At 44.7% G+C, this 16510-nt stretch overlaps 1 protein-coding gene across 1 annotated transcript in view; it reads left to right on the top strand.

The window, feature by feature from the left end:
• Positions 1-14393, top strand: part of LOC147750573 (galectin-1-like) — a 38200-nt gene extending 23807 nt beyond the window's left edge. The window contains exon 4 of the mRNA XM_086966969.1: positions 13874-14393. Coding sequence (XP_086823095.1) covers positions 13874-14077 — 204 coding nt within the window. The 3' untranslated portion in view covers positions 14078-14393. The remainder of the gene's footprint in view (positions 1-13873) is intronic.
• Positions 14394-16510: the final 2117 nt, after the last annotated feature.

Genomic DNA, 16510 nt, shown 5'->3' with positions numbered 1-16510 from the left:
GCTGTGCATGTCCAGATCAATGTGGCCACTTGCCACGTCACACATCTGTCAATTACTTCAGGTGCATCTGCTCAGGACACGCTGCAGTTGATTACTTCAGGTGCAGTGATTCAGGTCAAACTGCCCTTGATTACTTCAGGCACAGTGGCTTAGGTCACATCATATCTTCATGATGCATGCTGGAAATTGAATAGTAAAAGAAACAATCGATTGACAGAATGCTGAACAATGCAAACATTCACCCGAGTCACAAGGATCTGGGTTTAATCCATCATTCTTTTGCTCACCACACCACCCCAGTTTGGACCCAGCCATATGCAAATCAGTCTTGACCCTGTTCCTTGTGGGACCAGACCAGCCCAAACTCCCAAGCCAGGTCTTCCCTGGACCAGAAACAAGCATCTTGGGACCGGTTTCAGGACACCACCCTTCATCAGTCAGGATAGCTTGAATCCAGTGGTGTAGTGAGCATGGGACCCACGTCTGGGCATACCCTTTCCACTTAAGGTGACATATGTGAAGGAAAAAAATGATCGACGGAATGCTGACCAATGCAAACATTCAACCCCAGTCACAAGGGTCTTGGTTTAATCCATCATTCTTTTGCTCACCACACCACCCCAGTTTGGACCGAGCCATATGCAAATCAGCCTTGACCCATGTTCCTTGTGGGAACAATCCAGCCCGAATTGCCAAGCCAGGTGTTCGCTGGACTGGAAACAAGCATCCTGGGATCGGTTTCAGGGCATCACCCTTCATCAGTCAGGATAGCTTGAATCCAGTGGTGTAGTGAGCATGGGACCCACGTCTGGGCATACCCTTCCCACTTAGGGCGACATTTGTAAAAGAACAACTGATGGACGGAATGCTGAACAATGCAAACATTCACCCCCAGTCACAATAACAGGGTTTAATTCATTATTCTTTTGCTCACCACTCCACCCCAGTTTGGACCCAGCCATTGCAAATCAGTCTTGACATTGTTCCTTGTGGGAACAGCCCAGCCCAAAGTGCCAAGCCAGGGCTTACTTGGACCGGAAACAAGATCCTGAGACCAGTTTCAGGGCACCCCCCTTCATCAGCCAGGCTAGTTTGAATACAGTGGTGTAGCGAGCATGGGACCCACGTCTTGGTACCCACATCTGGGCATACCCTCCCACTTAGGCCGACATATGTAAAAGAAAGAATGAATGGACGGAATGCTGAACAATGCAAACATTCACCCCAGTCACAAGGATCGGGGTTTAATCCATCATTATTTTGCTCATCACACCACCCCAGTTTGGACCCAGCCATATGCAAATTAGTCTTGACCCTGTTTCTTGTGAAAATAGTCCAGCCCGAACTTCCAAGCCAGATTTTCCCAGGGACGAAAACAAGCATCCTTTGACCGGTTTCATGGCATCACCCTTCATCAGCCAGGCTAGTTTGAATCCAGTGTTGTAGTGAGCATGGGGCCCACGTCTGGGCATACCCTTCCAACGTATGGTGACATATGTAAAAGAAACAATTGATGGATGGAATGGTGACCAAGGCAAACATTCACCCCCAGTCACAACGATCTGGATTTAATCCATCATTCGTTTGCTCACCACACCACCCCTGTTTGGACCCAGCCACATGCAAATCAGTCTTGACCCTGTTCCTTGTGGGAACACTCCAGCCCGAACTGCCAAGCCAGGTCTTCCCTGCACCATAAACAAGCATACTCGGACCAGTTTCAGGGCATCATCCTTCATCATCCAAGCTAGTTTGAATTCAGTGGTGCAGTGAGCTTGGGACCCACGACTGGGCATACCCTTCCCACTTAGGGCAACATATTTAAAAGAAACAATTGATGGACGGAATGATGAACAATGCAAACATTCACCCCCAGTCCAAGGATCTGGGTTTAGTCCATCATTCTTTGGCTCACCACACCACCCCAGTTTGGAGCCAGCCATAGGCAAATCAGTCTTGACCCTATTCTTTGTGGGGACAGAAAAGCCCAACCTGCCAAGCCAGGTCTTCCCTGGAACGAAAGCAAGCATCCTGGGACCAGTTTCAGGGCATCATCCTTCATCAGCCAAGCTTGTTTGAATCCGGTGGTGTAGTGAGCATGAGACCCACATCTGGGCAAACCCTTCCCACTTAGGGGGACATATGTAAAAGAAAGAGTTGATGGACGGAATGCTGAACAATGCAAACATTCACCCCCAGTCACAAGGATCTGGGTTGAATAAATCATTCTTTTGCTCACCACACCACCCCAGTTTGGAGCCAGCCATAGGCAAATCAGTCTCGACCATGTTCCTTGTGGGAACAGTCCAGCTTGAACTGCCAAGCCAGGTCTTACCTGGACCGGAAACAAGCATCCTGGGACCGGTTTCAGGGCATCACCTTTCATCATTGTAGTAGAGCATCTGGAGCCCGCTGACACCAGGGAGTACAGATTGCTCTCTGTAGTTGTCCATTCTAGCAAACCCATCACACCAGGGTCACACTGCACCTCGCTCTGCCCGCACTGTCATGCCTCTTGTCAGATTTAGCAGGCTCCTTTCATCTCTCACCAGGCTGGCTGCATGACATATATGTGCTTCAAGATAAGTTATCAGCTCTTGTAGCAAATTACATACTCAGATGATGGGAAGCTGTATGTCAAGTTGACACAAGCTCTGGTTGCACAATAGTCCTCTGAGTACTCTGAAGAGCACTTCCTTCCTTGGTCAAAGAGAACTTTGAACCAGAACAGCAAACAGGTCAATTAACAACACATGTATGCCGTAAAAGCAGGCAGGAGATGTTTATAGGCCAACTTGGGGTGGTTCTCTGTTCAAGTGTTCTTTCCATGACACCCTCCAAAAACAGACTAGGTGTAGAGTGACACTTCTGACACAACTGTGGACCAAAGAGGTATGAGCTTTCTGCTCCTAGCTGTCATCCGCCACACTGAAGAATAACCAGAGAAAAGAAAACAGTCTGATCTCACATAAGGGGCCCTTCTTACCTTGACCAATAGAGAAGGCAATTCCACATTTCCCCCCTACCATGGACTTCAGGAAGACTAATCTGCAACTCCTCTCAGTGAAAGGCCTAATTGAATTTCTAAGGGAGACTTGCCCCTGTTTTTCAACGTCAGTGTCTAGGTCTCCTCTATCCAGATTCAGCAGCGTAATTAATACACTTCCACTGTCTGGCAAAACAACCTCACTCCTCACGTCCATCTTGTGTAAAGGGTCAGCACGCAGACATCTGAAATGGATCGAGCAGGCCTCCATTTCTCTGGTTCACTCAGACGCACAAAGCATATACCCCTGTGCCAAATAAACACCCATGCACCCCATACAATTTGGTAGCTGGTGCTAGGTTCTGGGTAAGTGCATTGGTGTTGGACGTCATGCCAGTAGCTCAGATAAAAATATCTGATCACAACTATAGATTCTCCAAACATTGTATGCTGTCTACACAGCTCTATGTACTAAACCCATGACGAGGTCAGTGGTCCACTGTCTGTACAATAATGATATGTTTGTTTAGACGCTCCAAGTCATGTGACAAGTACAGGGTCTCACTCGTTTCTAGGGAAAAGCCTAGGTTTCTGCGCACACTCTAGATTACTGTGAGGCTAGTGTCAAAATAAAAGTCCAGGATAACATGTACATTCAGTTAGGCACTCTAGTCAGAGGAACACAGCTGCCCATCATGCAGAGGACTTCAACGTCCCAACTCAGTACATGGAATAAAGCAGTTAAGGTGGTCTTGTGTGGCTTGATAAATCTCACTTAGGTTTTGCATCGTCCTTGCGCTCCCTCGCAAGGCACAAGAGCAATGCAAAACCCTGATAAATATGGGCCTGAGTATTTCAGTCAATCCTTTATGGCTGCCCTTGAGCCCCCTACTCAACAAATAGCCACTCTTGGCCAGGGTTAATGCCATAGCTGAGGAACGCCTCTTTGAGGCTGGCACATACCTAACCAAGTCACCAGGGTAGACTGAGCAAAAGGTGTATTAATCATGTCTGAGTGCACAATAAAATGCTAACACCAGTGGTCCAGCAACAAGGGTAAAGTCCTTGCTCGGTTTATGAATCTGTCCTTCGATTGGCTACAGAGAAAAGAAATCATGTCCTCCTCAAAGTAAAAGGATTATATTCTCCATAGGGTTAAGTACAACCCATGTAGACCTCTTCCCACTGTGAATGGGCTATCACCAATTTTTAATTGGTGGTGAAGTATTACTGTTTTGAGACTGGAATTTAGTTAGAAATCATTAACCCCTTCCATGCTCATGACGGAACCGTTCCGTCATGAGCGTCGGTTGAGCTGTGCTCATGACGGAACCGTTCCGTCATGAGCCGATAGGCTCATTAGAACCTTCAGCACAGCGCGAAAATTCGCGCCGCGCTGAAGGGGTTAATACATACCACTGCGAATACGTATTGGAGGTGGTGTACTAAACACGCACCTTCCAAATTACATATTGAAATTGGGTCATAAACGACAATTACGATTTGTTAACATGTTACTTAATCACAATATCATGTTTGTACCTTCAAAAAAGCATTTTTAGGGGCTGATTCCACCACCTGGGTCATTTGTGGCCTTAAAAATACTTTGTACATCTGGCCCTAAGTTCCTTCTCTCCTGCTAATTAGTCTCTAAAGATGACACTATATTTAGATAGCACTCCCAAACCACTCTGCGACCTTAATCTGTTCTCTTTATTTAGTAAGCATCCTCCTCCTGAAACCTATACAAAACCTGAACACTATCATTGCAAATCAGGGATAATAGTTAGCCAAATCTTGCTGGCAGCATCCTCATAAACCTCACTATTACAGATGATATGTATTTATCAAACACAAAAAATAAAGTCATGTTTATTATAGGTGACAGTAGCCAGGTGATAACTCATAAAGAGTTTCAGTCATAAGGGTTTATTATACACATGTTTTTCAAGCTCATAAAATAACATTTGAGATGAAAATAAAGTGGAAGAAAATGGGTAAATTTCTGCTTCAAATAGGAATAATTTCGAATCTGTCGTCCTTGGATGTATTGTTCTTCACATCCATGTATATGTTTTATTGATATTTACTCTTGCTATTTTTGGGACACCCTTATCTTTGTCTATCACAGGGAGGAGTTTTTATGGTACATATGAAAATGTTAATAAATATTAGAACACTGGAATGTTGGGAGCTCCATTGAAGACAATGAAGTGCTCCCTGCTTCTACTGTCCGGTAAAGGCCCACAGAGCAACATTCAAATGTTTTGTAAGCACAGTCCCGGGCACACGTGGTGGGGATACAATAGCACAGGACACCCACTATGTTACACATTATCACGTATACCCACTTGCCATTGTTTTTACTATGTCACATCACTCATGAACAATGTTTTTCTCACAACTTTGTCATTTTGATCATACCATGAAAGTGGCATGCGCACTCAAGTCACATTTCGCTCAGGTTTTTTCTTAAAACACTAGCTCCGCTAACACTTAGGGTGAACCCTTTTCTATGTCCCATCAGGGGTTATTATACCGTCCATACTTGATTTTCCATTTTGTTTTCAAACTCCCCTCACCCCATGTTTTGAATCCTCCCCAGCCCTGAAGAGTCACAGGACGATTGCCTTGTGAAAAAACATGTGTCGTCTGGTTGTTTGATTTCATTCTATCATATCTTGATTAAATAACTTTAAAGATTACACGGGTGTCGACCACAGTAATTTTGATCTGAGACTGCCATACCACTATTGTATCCCCACCACGTGTGCCCGGGACTGTGCTTACAAGACTGTTGTGGGTTCCTGACTCACAAACCAAAGGGCGTTATTGGGTAGTTCCCCCGACCTGGTAGAACGTACATACTCAAAGCATTATTCACACAAAAACGCGCACTAGTCTGAGAGCCAATCTCCCTGGTTACACAAAAAAAACCTAATCCTAGATACAACATTCCAATATTTTACAAAGGCCTCTCGGAGCTCGAGGGGATTTAAATCCCCTTGTGCTCCAAGAGGCCTTTCTTTTAATTCTGCCCTCCAGTGGCAGAATGTTCTAATAGCCTTACAGCCCTTCGTAGCAGGTCTATACCGGCTTTTGAAGTCCTGTTCCCTTTGGCTCGGGCCTTTAACTCAGAAGCAGGCCTTTAATAGCCGGTATAGCCTACTACGGCGGGCTATAAGGCTATATTATACATATTACTCCTGTGTGGATATTATTGGTTTATCATACTCACAAAATGTGATGAGAAGAATGCTTGCAGTTTTTGTAACCACTGGCAGTCTTCTTCTGCCCACCTTAGTTTTCCCAGATCTGGGTTCTGTGCTCACCGTGCCACTGGAACAAATGTATACCTGGCTGTATACCTTGCTGAATAGCCCTACTCACAGCAAAACCGGCCTTGGGTAGCTTGTTCTCTGGTTCTGAGTGATTGTCAGAGGTTAGACAAATTCCAAGCCTTCTTATCACCACCTTTTGTGTGTTGGTTAATATTGGTTGCTTTGAACCATAAGGGTTAGAACACGTGGACCTTTGGCCATTTCTCACATGATGCACATTTTTACCTGTTACGTGCTTGTTATTAGCGACTGTATACTTATGGTAAAGACTCACTTTTTATATTGAAAACACGTTTTGGGGTTTGTTTATAACTTTGGCTCTATTTGATCAATTTTTCGACAATTCCGATAGAAATATGTGCACTCAAATAAAGCAAAAACCTCTAAATGTAATTACACCAAACGTGGCATGACATTAGAACTTTAATTAGAGTAGTGTCTTTTTTCCTTTTTTGGCGTTATCTTCTTAGTGGTTTTTCAGATATTCCTGTTACAAAAGTCCCCTTTCTGATGGAGATGGCGAGGACAACTCTACGCTACATCCTACTCAGCGTATGCCAGAGGGATGCACTCTGTCATAGACACAAGATGGCAGATATGTTTTAATAGAAGGCAGATTATATGGTAACGTGATTACTCTAGGGAGCATTTATGCCTCTAACCAGGACCAGCTAACTTTCCTCCATTCACTCTCTCCACACATGGAGAGTACACCCCCAGATACTTGCCTGTTGGGAAGCAATTTTGATTGCGTGCTGGACATGAATCAGGATCGGTTAATTCCTCCTTTAAAAGGGACTGTGGTAAAGAAACTGGATGAGGGGCTACAAGACTGGACAGAACACTGGGGACTGATAGATGTCTGGCGGACGCAACACAGTACGGACCGCACTTCTCCTATTTTTCACATGTACACAACCCTCATTCTAGAATAGATCGCTTTGTATGCTCCCATAAATTGACCCAGAATATAACACAGTCCGAATACTTTGGGAGAACTATTTCGGACCACAGTTTAATACTGTTACAATTTACCCCCATAGGGGAGCGACATCCTGCCCCAAGGTGGCGGCTTAACCAACCCTCGCTAGAAGATCATGCTACCGAAACTCAATAGCAAGGGTGGTATCCGATTACTGTCTTAATAATCAAGGATCAGCGTTTATGAGACTGCTTGAGTGGCAAGCCTTTAAGGTAGTGACGAGAGGGCAATGCATTGGCCAGACAGTAGGCATCCAAGCAGAGCTTCGTAAAGAGTTACCGACTCTGGAAAAAATGTATGCATATTAGATAACATGACTGGTATGCAACAAGAGTCCCTAACAGAATGGAAACAGCGTTTACAACGCTGTCATCACATTGCAGTGCTATTACAATGCGGTTGTTACAATGATCGCATTGTTAGTAAGCAAAACCTTTACATCGCAAGGCATTAAAACTACTTGCTGTTGGGGGCGCTAAGGTATTGGAAATGAATTCCAACACCTTCCCTACTGTTGCGCAAACTGGAGTAGGAATAGTAAATAATACTATTCCTAAGTCCAGTGCGCCCCCTACATCTAGTCATTCCTAATGACTTGAGCTGCAAAGGTATAGCGTACTAACAACACAGTTGTTGTAAAAACACGCAATGTAATAGCATGCGTTGTGACATGCTATATTCCTAACAGAAGCACACGACACGAGGAAGCAAAACGAAATCTTAGAAAAATGACGATCCCTTGACTACAAACAATATGTCTATGTCTATGTGGGGATATTTATAGGGCACACTGTTACTCCAAGGAGGGTTCTGACGCTAAGAGCTAAAAGGGTAGCAGCGGGGGAAGGAAAGGTCACGGGCATGAGTAGAGCCAACTTTTCAGTTTTTTCCGGAACAGAGGTGTGGACTCATAGATTTCACTGCGTCACTTCTACAAGGCTTTTTGCGGGGGAACGCCCCCCTGCATACATTATACCTGACGCAGTTATAATGTAGCACGGGGGTTTACAAAGGGACGCATCTGCTTAGATGCGTCACTATGTAAATAGTGCGCAACCGGAGGCATGTTTTATACCGCCGATGCGTCACAAAAAGTGATGCATCGGAAGCGCAAAACTGATGCAAAGCCTCATAAATGAGGCTCTACATTTCTAGACCTGGCGCTGGGTTTGTCCAAATGGTGAATAGCGATAGACTGGAAATCAGCAGAGTGCTCTAGGGTAAAAATGTGGACGACAGATGTAACACAATGGGTGAGAGCCGAGGAAAGGGCTTTGACAAGTGAAGAAACTAAAGGAGTAAGACTTTGGCCGATAGCAGATCTGTGGTCAGAAATACTGACAATGTGGAAACACCCAGGCCAGGGCAACGAGCTGAACCAGATACAGATACAGACTCAACAGATGAAGAAGGTCTTGAGTTGCCAGCAGACCCCATAGGTGAAACACAAACAGCTAAAGGGAAGAAGGACCCCACAGGACTGAGACCGTTAAGAAGGTAACACAGACAGACTGACTCCCTGACCATCTGACCTCCCCCTGCTCGCCACACCACCCTAGACATACCACATCTTGCAGAATAAATTAACAAGGTTACTCAATACCCCTGATACCCTGCTAAAAGGGAATTCTGCTTCATCTTACCTGCTGCTCCCCCTTCTCTTTTTTTCTTTCACAGTATAAAAAAAAATGTTCTGAGATATATGTTAACTGAAGCAACATGATTAAAGGAATCTGCATAAAACTAAGGCATACCTTAAACAACGAATGTATCTCTGACTCTTCTGAAGAATGGTATACTGTATTTGATTATGGCATAAAGACGTACCTTCTGATTGCAATAATTTTAATGCATAAGAAGAAGAAATCCCCAAGAGAACGATTGCGAACTAGCAAAAGTGAAAACTGATAACATAAGAGGACAGAAGGACAACAAAAATGTACCATAAGTTATACTGTGAAGATTCACAATATATTGTTACCATACAAGATATTACTGCTTGTAAATGAAAAATAAATACCAATAAAAAGACGTTTAAAAAACGTGATCTGGACTGTTTATTAGCGGTCTGTCCATGAGCTCCAGTTCGTGGAGCATACGAAGTCCATTGGGCAAGAGAGCATTTTCTCATGTTATCCAATACAGCTTCAGAGATCCTAAACCTCGACCCCAGCACCAAAGGCTGTCATTGGTGGGCCACTTCATGTCTTGTGGGCATGAAGATCAGGGACAGCATCCACTGACCATTGGGCCAGTGTGCAAGTGGGGAAGGAGAGACCTGACACCTATAAAGTTAAACAATTATTCTTGGGCGCCGAGTTCACAGACCAGGTCGAGATTACAGACCCTGGGGTCTGCCTGAGGACAGCTGACCCTACTAGAAACACACAGCCATAAGGCCAGGCCTTCAGTGTCTTAGGTCAGCCAGACCCAACAGCAACTGCAGAGTTGAAAGCTGTGTCTTTAGACAGAGTGTGTTTCTGGAGATGGAGCCCAGGACAAATGAATATGAAGGATGTCACAATCACAATGGACGAGACAAGTCTGCTTTTAACCATGATGTGGACGCATCACACACAGTTGTACACCAGAATATTATGAAATACTGACATGCCCCAAATATTACTGTACAAAGATATATACGTTTCCATTGGGTATGGGTGTACTATTATCAACTGCAGTTGGACAATATTTTTGTAGACAATATTAAGGACAAGATATTTAGTTCAGACATTATTTTGACAATAGTATTCTAGTACCACACAATTATGCTGTGATCCCTGAGTACGCATGGGTGAAACACACACCACATACACCACCTTCTCTCTACAAAAATTAGTCAAGGACTCCAGCTATGGGTGATTGATCACACCTTTCCTGGGAAGTGCTAGCAGGTACATTTGCCACCAGGAGTGCAGGTAAGAAGGTCTATAATCCAGAACTACAAAATGCTACCACTAGTGCAAGCACTGCACAGCGTGGTAACCACTCTCGTTAGGGTTCATGGAACATTCTGGGTGTACTCGTTTTTAGTAAGCCTGCGCGTAGTTAGCGAAGTGACCAAAAACATCTACTGTGCTACGTGGAATTCTGCAAGCAGTGGAGTGAGCTTGATAATGACTGTTTGCATTGATTTTCAGCTCTGGGTGTTTGTCCTGCGCCGGAAAATCAACACAAACAACATCACACGCAGCATAAGAGGGCGCTGCTTCTTTTCTGATGCTTGAGTAGATTTTGTACTTGAGCTGAAACTTTCTCAACGCGAAAAGAAAGTTTCTCAACGTGAATGGTCATGATCGCCAGCATTGAGAAATATGACTGCACGGGTTGAGAAATCTTGCCGGGAGGTGGATTTTTCTCACTTGCGATTGGCAACTTAGTGCTGGGGAGCGTGAACAAGCAAAAATCCCACTGGGAGGTGGATTTTCCATGCTTGCGCTCACCAACTCGATGTTGGGGAGCGCGAGTGAGGGAAAAAACTCTGCTTAGAGTTTTTCAGAACTCCGCATGCTCCGTGGTGTGCAGAGTGTGGAAAACTTTGCAAACTCCATGAGCGGAGCAGAGTTCACCTCCCGGGCTTATTTTTTAGCTGAGCTAGGTCATGATTGTATTAACTATCCTCAACCTTTGGTCAATCCTGCTAGTTTCATTGCATTCTCTCCCCCTGCTGTTGTCTATACAACAAAGGGAAGGAAAATATTAAATGTTATATTTCCTGGCCATACCACTTACTCCATTAATGAACTTCTTGGGGGCCACAGATATGTCTTCTCACATAGTCATGCTTGTATAAGTGTCTTGAGGAACTGAACTCTCTGCCGATCCACATACGCAGTGTGGAGCTTCTGGTGTATGCACAGAGGCACCTTTGAGCAAACTTCATGATCCATTTCCGATGCATCCACATTCACGATAGCGACTTCCTCAGGAACACTGGTGTGCTCCACTTTATTGTCAAAAACGCCCCTGCCTATATGGGGATGGGAGCCAGAGACTTGTCATGACTAACACTTAATGGTTGGAATTCAGGGGGTCCTTGTCCCAGTTACCCATTTGACCCTGATGGAACCACTTTTGCTAGTTCAGCTTCTGTTTTTAGGCTGAGGTCCAGGAATTGCCACTGAGCATTGTTGTCAGACTTCTGGCTTTGCTGCACTGGATGTTTCTACCCCAAGTGGCTCCGTCGGTTGTGCACCTTGCCCCTTCTGATCTCTCCTATTGGCAGTCCACGAAACACCTACTGCCATCTGCTTGGGATCAACCAGTGAGAGTCACCAAGGGGCTATCTCAACGTTACTTGATGAGTTGAGTTCAGCTGATGGGTTTTGATTTAAATCCCTATCTACAAACATTTATAGTCAGGGATTTGCACCAAAATCCAATGCCTCTTCTAGGCAGACACAACGAGGACAAATATTTTACCTACCTACTTTTCATGCATGCTGCATTGTACTGCACATGTACAAAGCAGGAAAAGTGTTAAAGGATAGTTCTTGTGCTGGAAGAGTCACCATTCAGTACAAGAACTATTCCTTACAGAAAACACACACCCTGGCACTATGGCGCAAGAGAGTGTGCGTTGGCACAGTCATAAGTGTGCAGGCGCAGGGAGAGAGGAAACACTGCCACATCTTAGTAGATAGAGCATTGTTCTGCTCTCTCCCTTTCAAGCGCGTAGAAAGTTTAGTTGCTGCACCGTGTTACTTCTAAGTAAATCTTGGCCCCTAGTCTGTTCCTGTTCACCATTTCATGCAGTCTCAAAATTCAGCTTTGCATCATTTAACCAGGTTCCAAAGGAGACCTCAATACTTCTGCTGTAATCCTTAATATTTCTCAGCACACGAACAGATGGCTTGTCCATGCCATATTCAGGCAGCCAACATAAGTTCCACCAAAGTCTCAGTGTCCAGTTACCTGGATCTTCTAGGAATCCAGCACCAATTTTGACATCCCACTAGAGATACCAAACGTTTGAAGTCCATATCTCAAGATTTGATTTATGTCAGGTTGTATGTACCAGGGGCTCACCATGAAACAGGGGGTTCTCACTGGGCCCAAAGTCTCAACCAGACTCAATTCAGAACTTAGATGCAGGCCTTGGGTCCAATCACAAATGTAAAGGATATCATCTCCATACTCGTATTCCTGGAGAGATGCTTCAAATTACTCTAGAATCAAAACAGTGGCCATGTTTAATGGAACACAGCCCTCAAAGTCAGGGTTGAATAGCACAAAACCTCTGGGACTGGATGAATGTGGGAGTAACAGAAAGGTTGGTCATGGTTTAGGCTCATCACAGGTTTTGCTGGGAAGTGGAAGATGCAACTACTGTACTTCAAGCCGTACTTTGTCTTTGATCTTTATTCTACCTTGCTGGGCGGTGGTATCTTGTGACCTCTGGACGTCTCAGTCCTTTGAGGCAGCCTCAGGTAGATCTCAATAGCTTTGCCTTGAGCAGGCCTTTCTGACAGTGAGGTGTCACGTCATTAACTTGCAAGGCACTGCAGTTCCTTTCTTCTCCGTCTCATATCCCCCATGTCTATTCTTGTATGGAAGGTCAGTGAGTGGGTCCCTGAGGGCTGTGTGACATTGACTCCTTTTGCCTTCCTTCCTTAGCTGTGTATGTTGCATTTAGTCTCCATTTTGTTTCTCTTCTAAAATAGCTTTGCTTGCCCTATATATGTTATTATTCTCATAGTGGAAGTGCTTCTTCAGTGAGAGGACCGGTCTCCTTTACAATTTAAATCATCAATGCAGTGGAATGAAAATACAGAATGGAAAGGACACAGTCTGCAGCCTAGAAATAGGTTTCAGATCCCATTGGTTGAACCAATGTTCATGCAAATCTCCATATGTCTCTGACATGAATATACAAGCTTTCCAAGTCTCCCACTATCAATGGCATGTGTGTACATGATTCCACAGTCCCCCAACAGTGACATGCATTTACAAGCTTCCACAGTCATCCTCCACTGTTAACACATATTTAAATTCAACTACAATCTTCCTTCACCATGGATGCATGTTTATCTCCCTGTGTCCTGTTCCAACAGTGATATGAATTTACTAACTTCCTCGGTTATCCTCAAGTGGACAGATGTATTTACAAACTTCCCATGTCCTCCTTCACTATAGACAAATATGTGCAAACATCCATGGACCTTCTCCAAGAGAGACATGCATTTACAAGCTTCCCGTACCTTCCTCTACCAGGGCATGTACTCACAAACCTCCAGCCCTCTTCCTGCAGGGTCATGTGTTTACATCTTCCACAGCCCTTTACAAGGGAATCTGAATATAAGATGTGGGCAGATTTCAAGATAATTCTTGGGGAAACTGATAGCAGGTGGAATTGAGAAAGGCCATGTTGAGCAAAAGAGTCAAAGAAGGCTAGATGAGCACTGACTGAAGGTTTTTGGGTGGAGTGGCAAAGAGGAGTGGGGCTGGAAAAAGAGATTCATGGGAGTAGTGCTGATTGAGAGTCTGGCTTAGATCTGGTTGGCAGAGACTGAGGCATGGAATGTTACCTTAACACTGAACTCTACTTTTTCTCACCCCTTGCAGTTAACCGTAGAATATAGAATGGATGAACTGCTGATCACTTTGCAGGACAATCATGTCATTCCGTTCCCAAACCGGCTGGATTTGGAAGTGGTCAATTACCTGAGTGCGGCAGGAGTCGACATTCATTCATTTGTTGTAAAAAAAAAACAATGTGGAGAGGATGATACAGCTCACAGTGGACACCACAAAAAACCTTCTCCCTGATACTTGGGAAGTCAGATTTACCTGCTACTGAGGGTGGGGCGTTTGTACTTATCCCATGAAGTGTCATCTCCGTTCACTGAGGGCCTCTCTATAACACCATGTGCGTTGAGTAAAGATTTCTGTACTTCATTACATGGTTGCTTATAGTGCTTACTGATTTCCCTGTATGTATTTCTGTAACCCTTTCAAAAATGTATCTCTGCTGTTATGACTAGCCCTGCAAATCTGGTGAGTGGCCTCATTGTAAAAGCTATTTTCGTTATACTGTATTTACTAGAAAACTCTGTGAATCAGTGATTAAAAGGCTTCAATCCTGGCTAAAGGTCTCCATATCTAAATATTGACCAATGAAATTTAACACCTGTAATTGAAAGTAAGGCACACAACATTTTTTGTATATACACTTTCTTCTGAATTCTTCCAGCTTCTAGGTTTAATAACAGATAATATTATTATTGAAATGTGTGACACCACAATCATCCACACACTAAAGTCCTACAGTACTGTCCCTTTGCCCATTGTGATGCCCCATGATTTACTGTCACAGAAAACAATATCTCATAGTATTTCACTCATGGAGGATGCCTCCGTCATATAATAGAAGGTCGCAAGACCCCTGACCTACTGGTCAGGTACCTGCTCTGTCCCCCAGCAGCTCTGTAGTTGTGCCACTGCCGTAGACCCCGCTCACCTCTCTGGTAGGTGTTCTAGGCCCTCCTCCACCTGCAGGCTCCTGCCTGAGCCTCTTCCCTGGTGGTCCAGTGGGAGAGCATTGCTCTTCTGCTGGTTCCACTGCTGTCTTTAGAGTGTTGTGCCCGTCTTCTGTCTTGTTTGTATCCGTTTTTCTGTCTCTTAGCGATTGTTCCTGTTTTTCTGGCTTTTGTTATTGTGCCTCTGTTAGTTCCTTCCTGTTATTTGTCACTGTTATCTGTTTTTGTTCGTTTGTTTTTTTCGTGATTTCTGCCCTTCCCTTCCTGCCACTGCTGCCCTCACAGCCCCTACCCCCTGTTCTTCCTGCTCCTGCCTCCCAGTTGTGCTTTCCTCCCCCTTCCCTATTTATTGGCAGCCGCTGTGAGAGAGTACGAGCAAGACCTCCTGGTCAGGGACCTGATCTGTCCCCCAGCAGTTCCACTGTTGTGCCGCTTGAGGTGCCGGGTTTTTAGGAACCCGGTGGTGCCAGGGGATAACACCCGAAGACCTCTGAGTTCTCCCTGTTCCGGACCACAGAAACACAGAGTCTTCTAGGTGAAGTCAGAGATCGAGTTTTATTGGTTGCAACCAAGTAACATGTGTCCTAGAATTACAACAGCACAGGCTGTAAGTTCTCAGGAGACTGTTCGTGTTTACAGAACCAGCCTTCCCTCTTTATACAGAAATAACAGCTGCAGGCAAGAATTCTTGAGTTTATGATATGGTTATACACATATTTCTACAATAATACAAAGAGCGAAGTCATGCTGGTCAACACATATTTTAGATGTCCGGATCGTGATGGATGACCCAGCTCGGCCCAGAACTACCATCAGATATCGACAAAACCCCAATAAAAAAGGGCACCTCCTTGTCATAAAACTGGCCATAAATGTAGTGAAGGGTTTATGGCATGTTATGCATTGATGCTATCTCATTCGGCCACTGGGCGAGGAGCTGCCCAAACAGGTTTGGCTGGAGGCGGTGGAGTCAGTTTGGCCAGGTCATGGGGAAGTCAGCTAAGGTGGACGTGTCCTTTCAGATCAAGCTCGGCCTCAATCAATTGACTTATATGAGGGCAAGTCATAAGTTGGATGCCGTTCACAAAATGGAGTCCGAGGGTTCGGAACGGAAACCATGATTTAAGGGTGTTAGCATCGCTCAGGGATAATGTCCTAATCATTACCGTCTGCCGATACCAAATTCGTCATGGTACGACGATATTTTGTGACACGAGTGTTGGACCTTGGTACCGGTATTACAGCAGGGTCCAGAATTTCAGAACCACAGACCCTCCTTTTGCCCTCATATTAGGCAATAACTCATGCTAATCTGAATCCAAATCTGTATTAATGAATTCATGGAGATGCTGCTGTAGCATCATTCTGTTGCTCAATTCGTCCCTTGACACAGGCTTCCTTACACATGAAGTAGCGCAGAGGCCACATATTGCAGGAGCGCACTGTACAAACAGGCAGAACATAAACAGGACGGCTAAGATCATCCCAATGAAGATCAGGGTTTTCCATCCCCAGCCAGATAACAGTTCCCAGAACCACCCTAGCAAGGACCAATCCCCTTTCTCCACGTGAAGGGAATCAGAGATTTTGTGTAGTTTGGAGATGGCCTGGTATACTGTTGGAGCATTATCAGGGATGATAATGCAGCAACTGTTATGTTCCAACGACTGTATGGAGTGAGTTCATCTTTAGGAATCGTTTGATACGTGTCAATATCCCTACT

The sequence above is a fragment of the Lissotriton vulgaris genome, chromosome 1_1 (assembly GCF_964263255.1).
Source record: "Lissotriton vulgaris chromosome 1_1, aLisVul1.2, whole genome shotgun sequence".
Taxonomy (NCBI): domain Eukaryota; kingdom Metazoa; phylum Chordata; class Amphibia; order Caudata; family Salamandridae; genus Lissotriton; species Lissotriton vulgaris.
The sequence above is the reverse complement of the archived record's forward strand: the minus strand, read 5'-3'. Positions and strand labels throughout refer to the sequence as shown.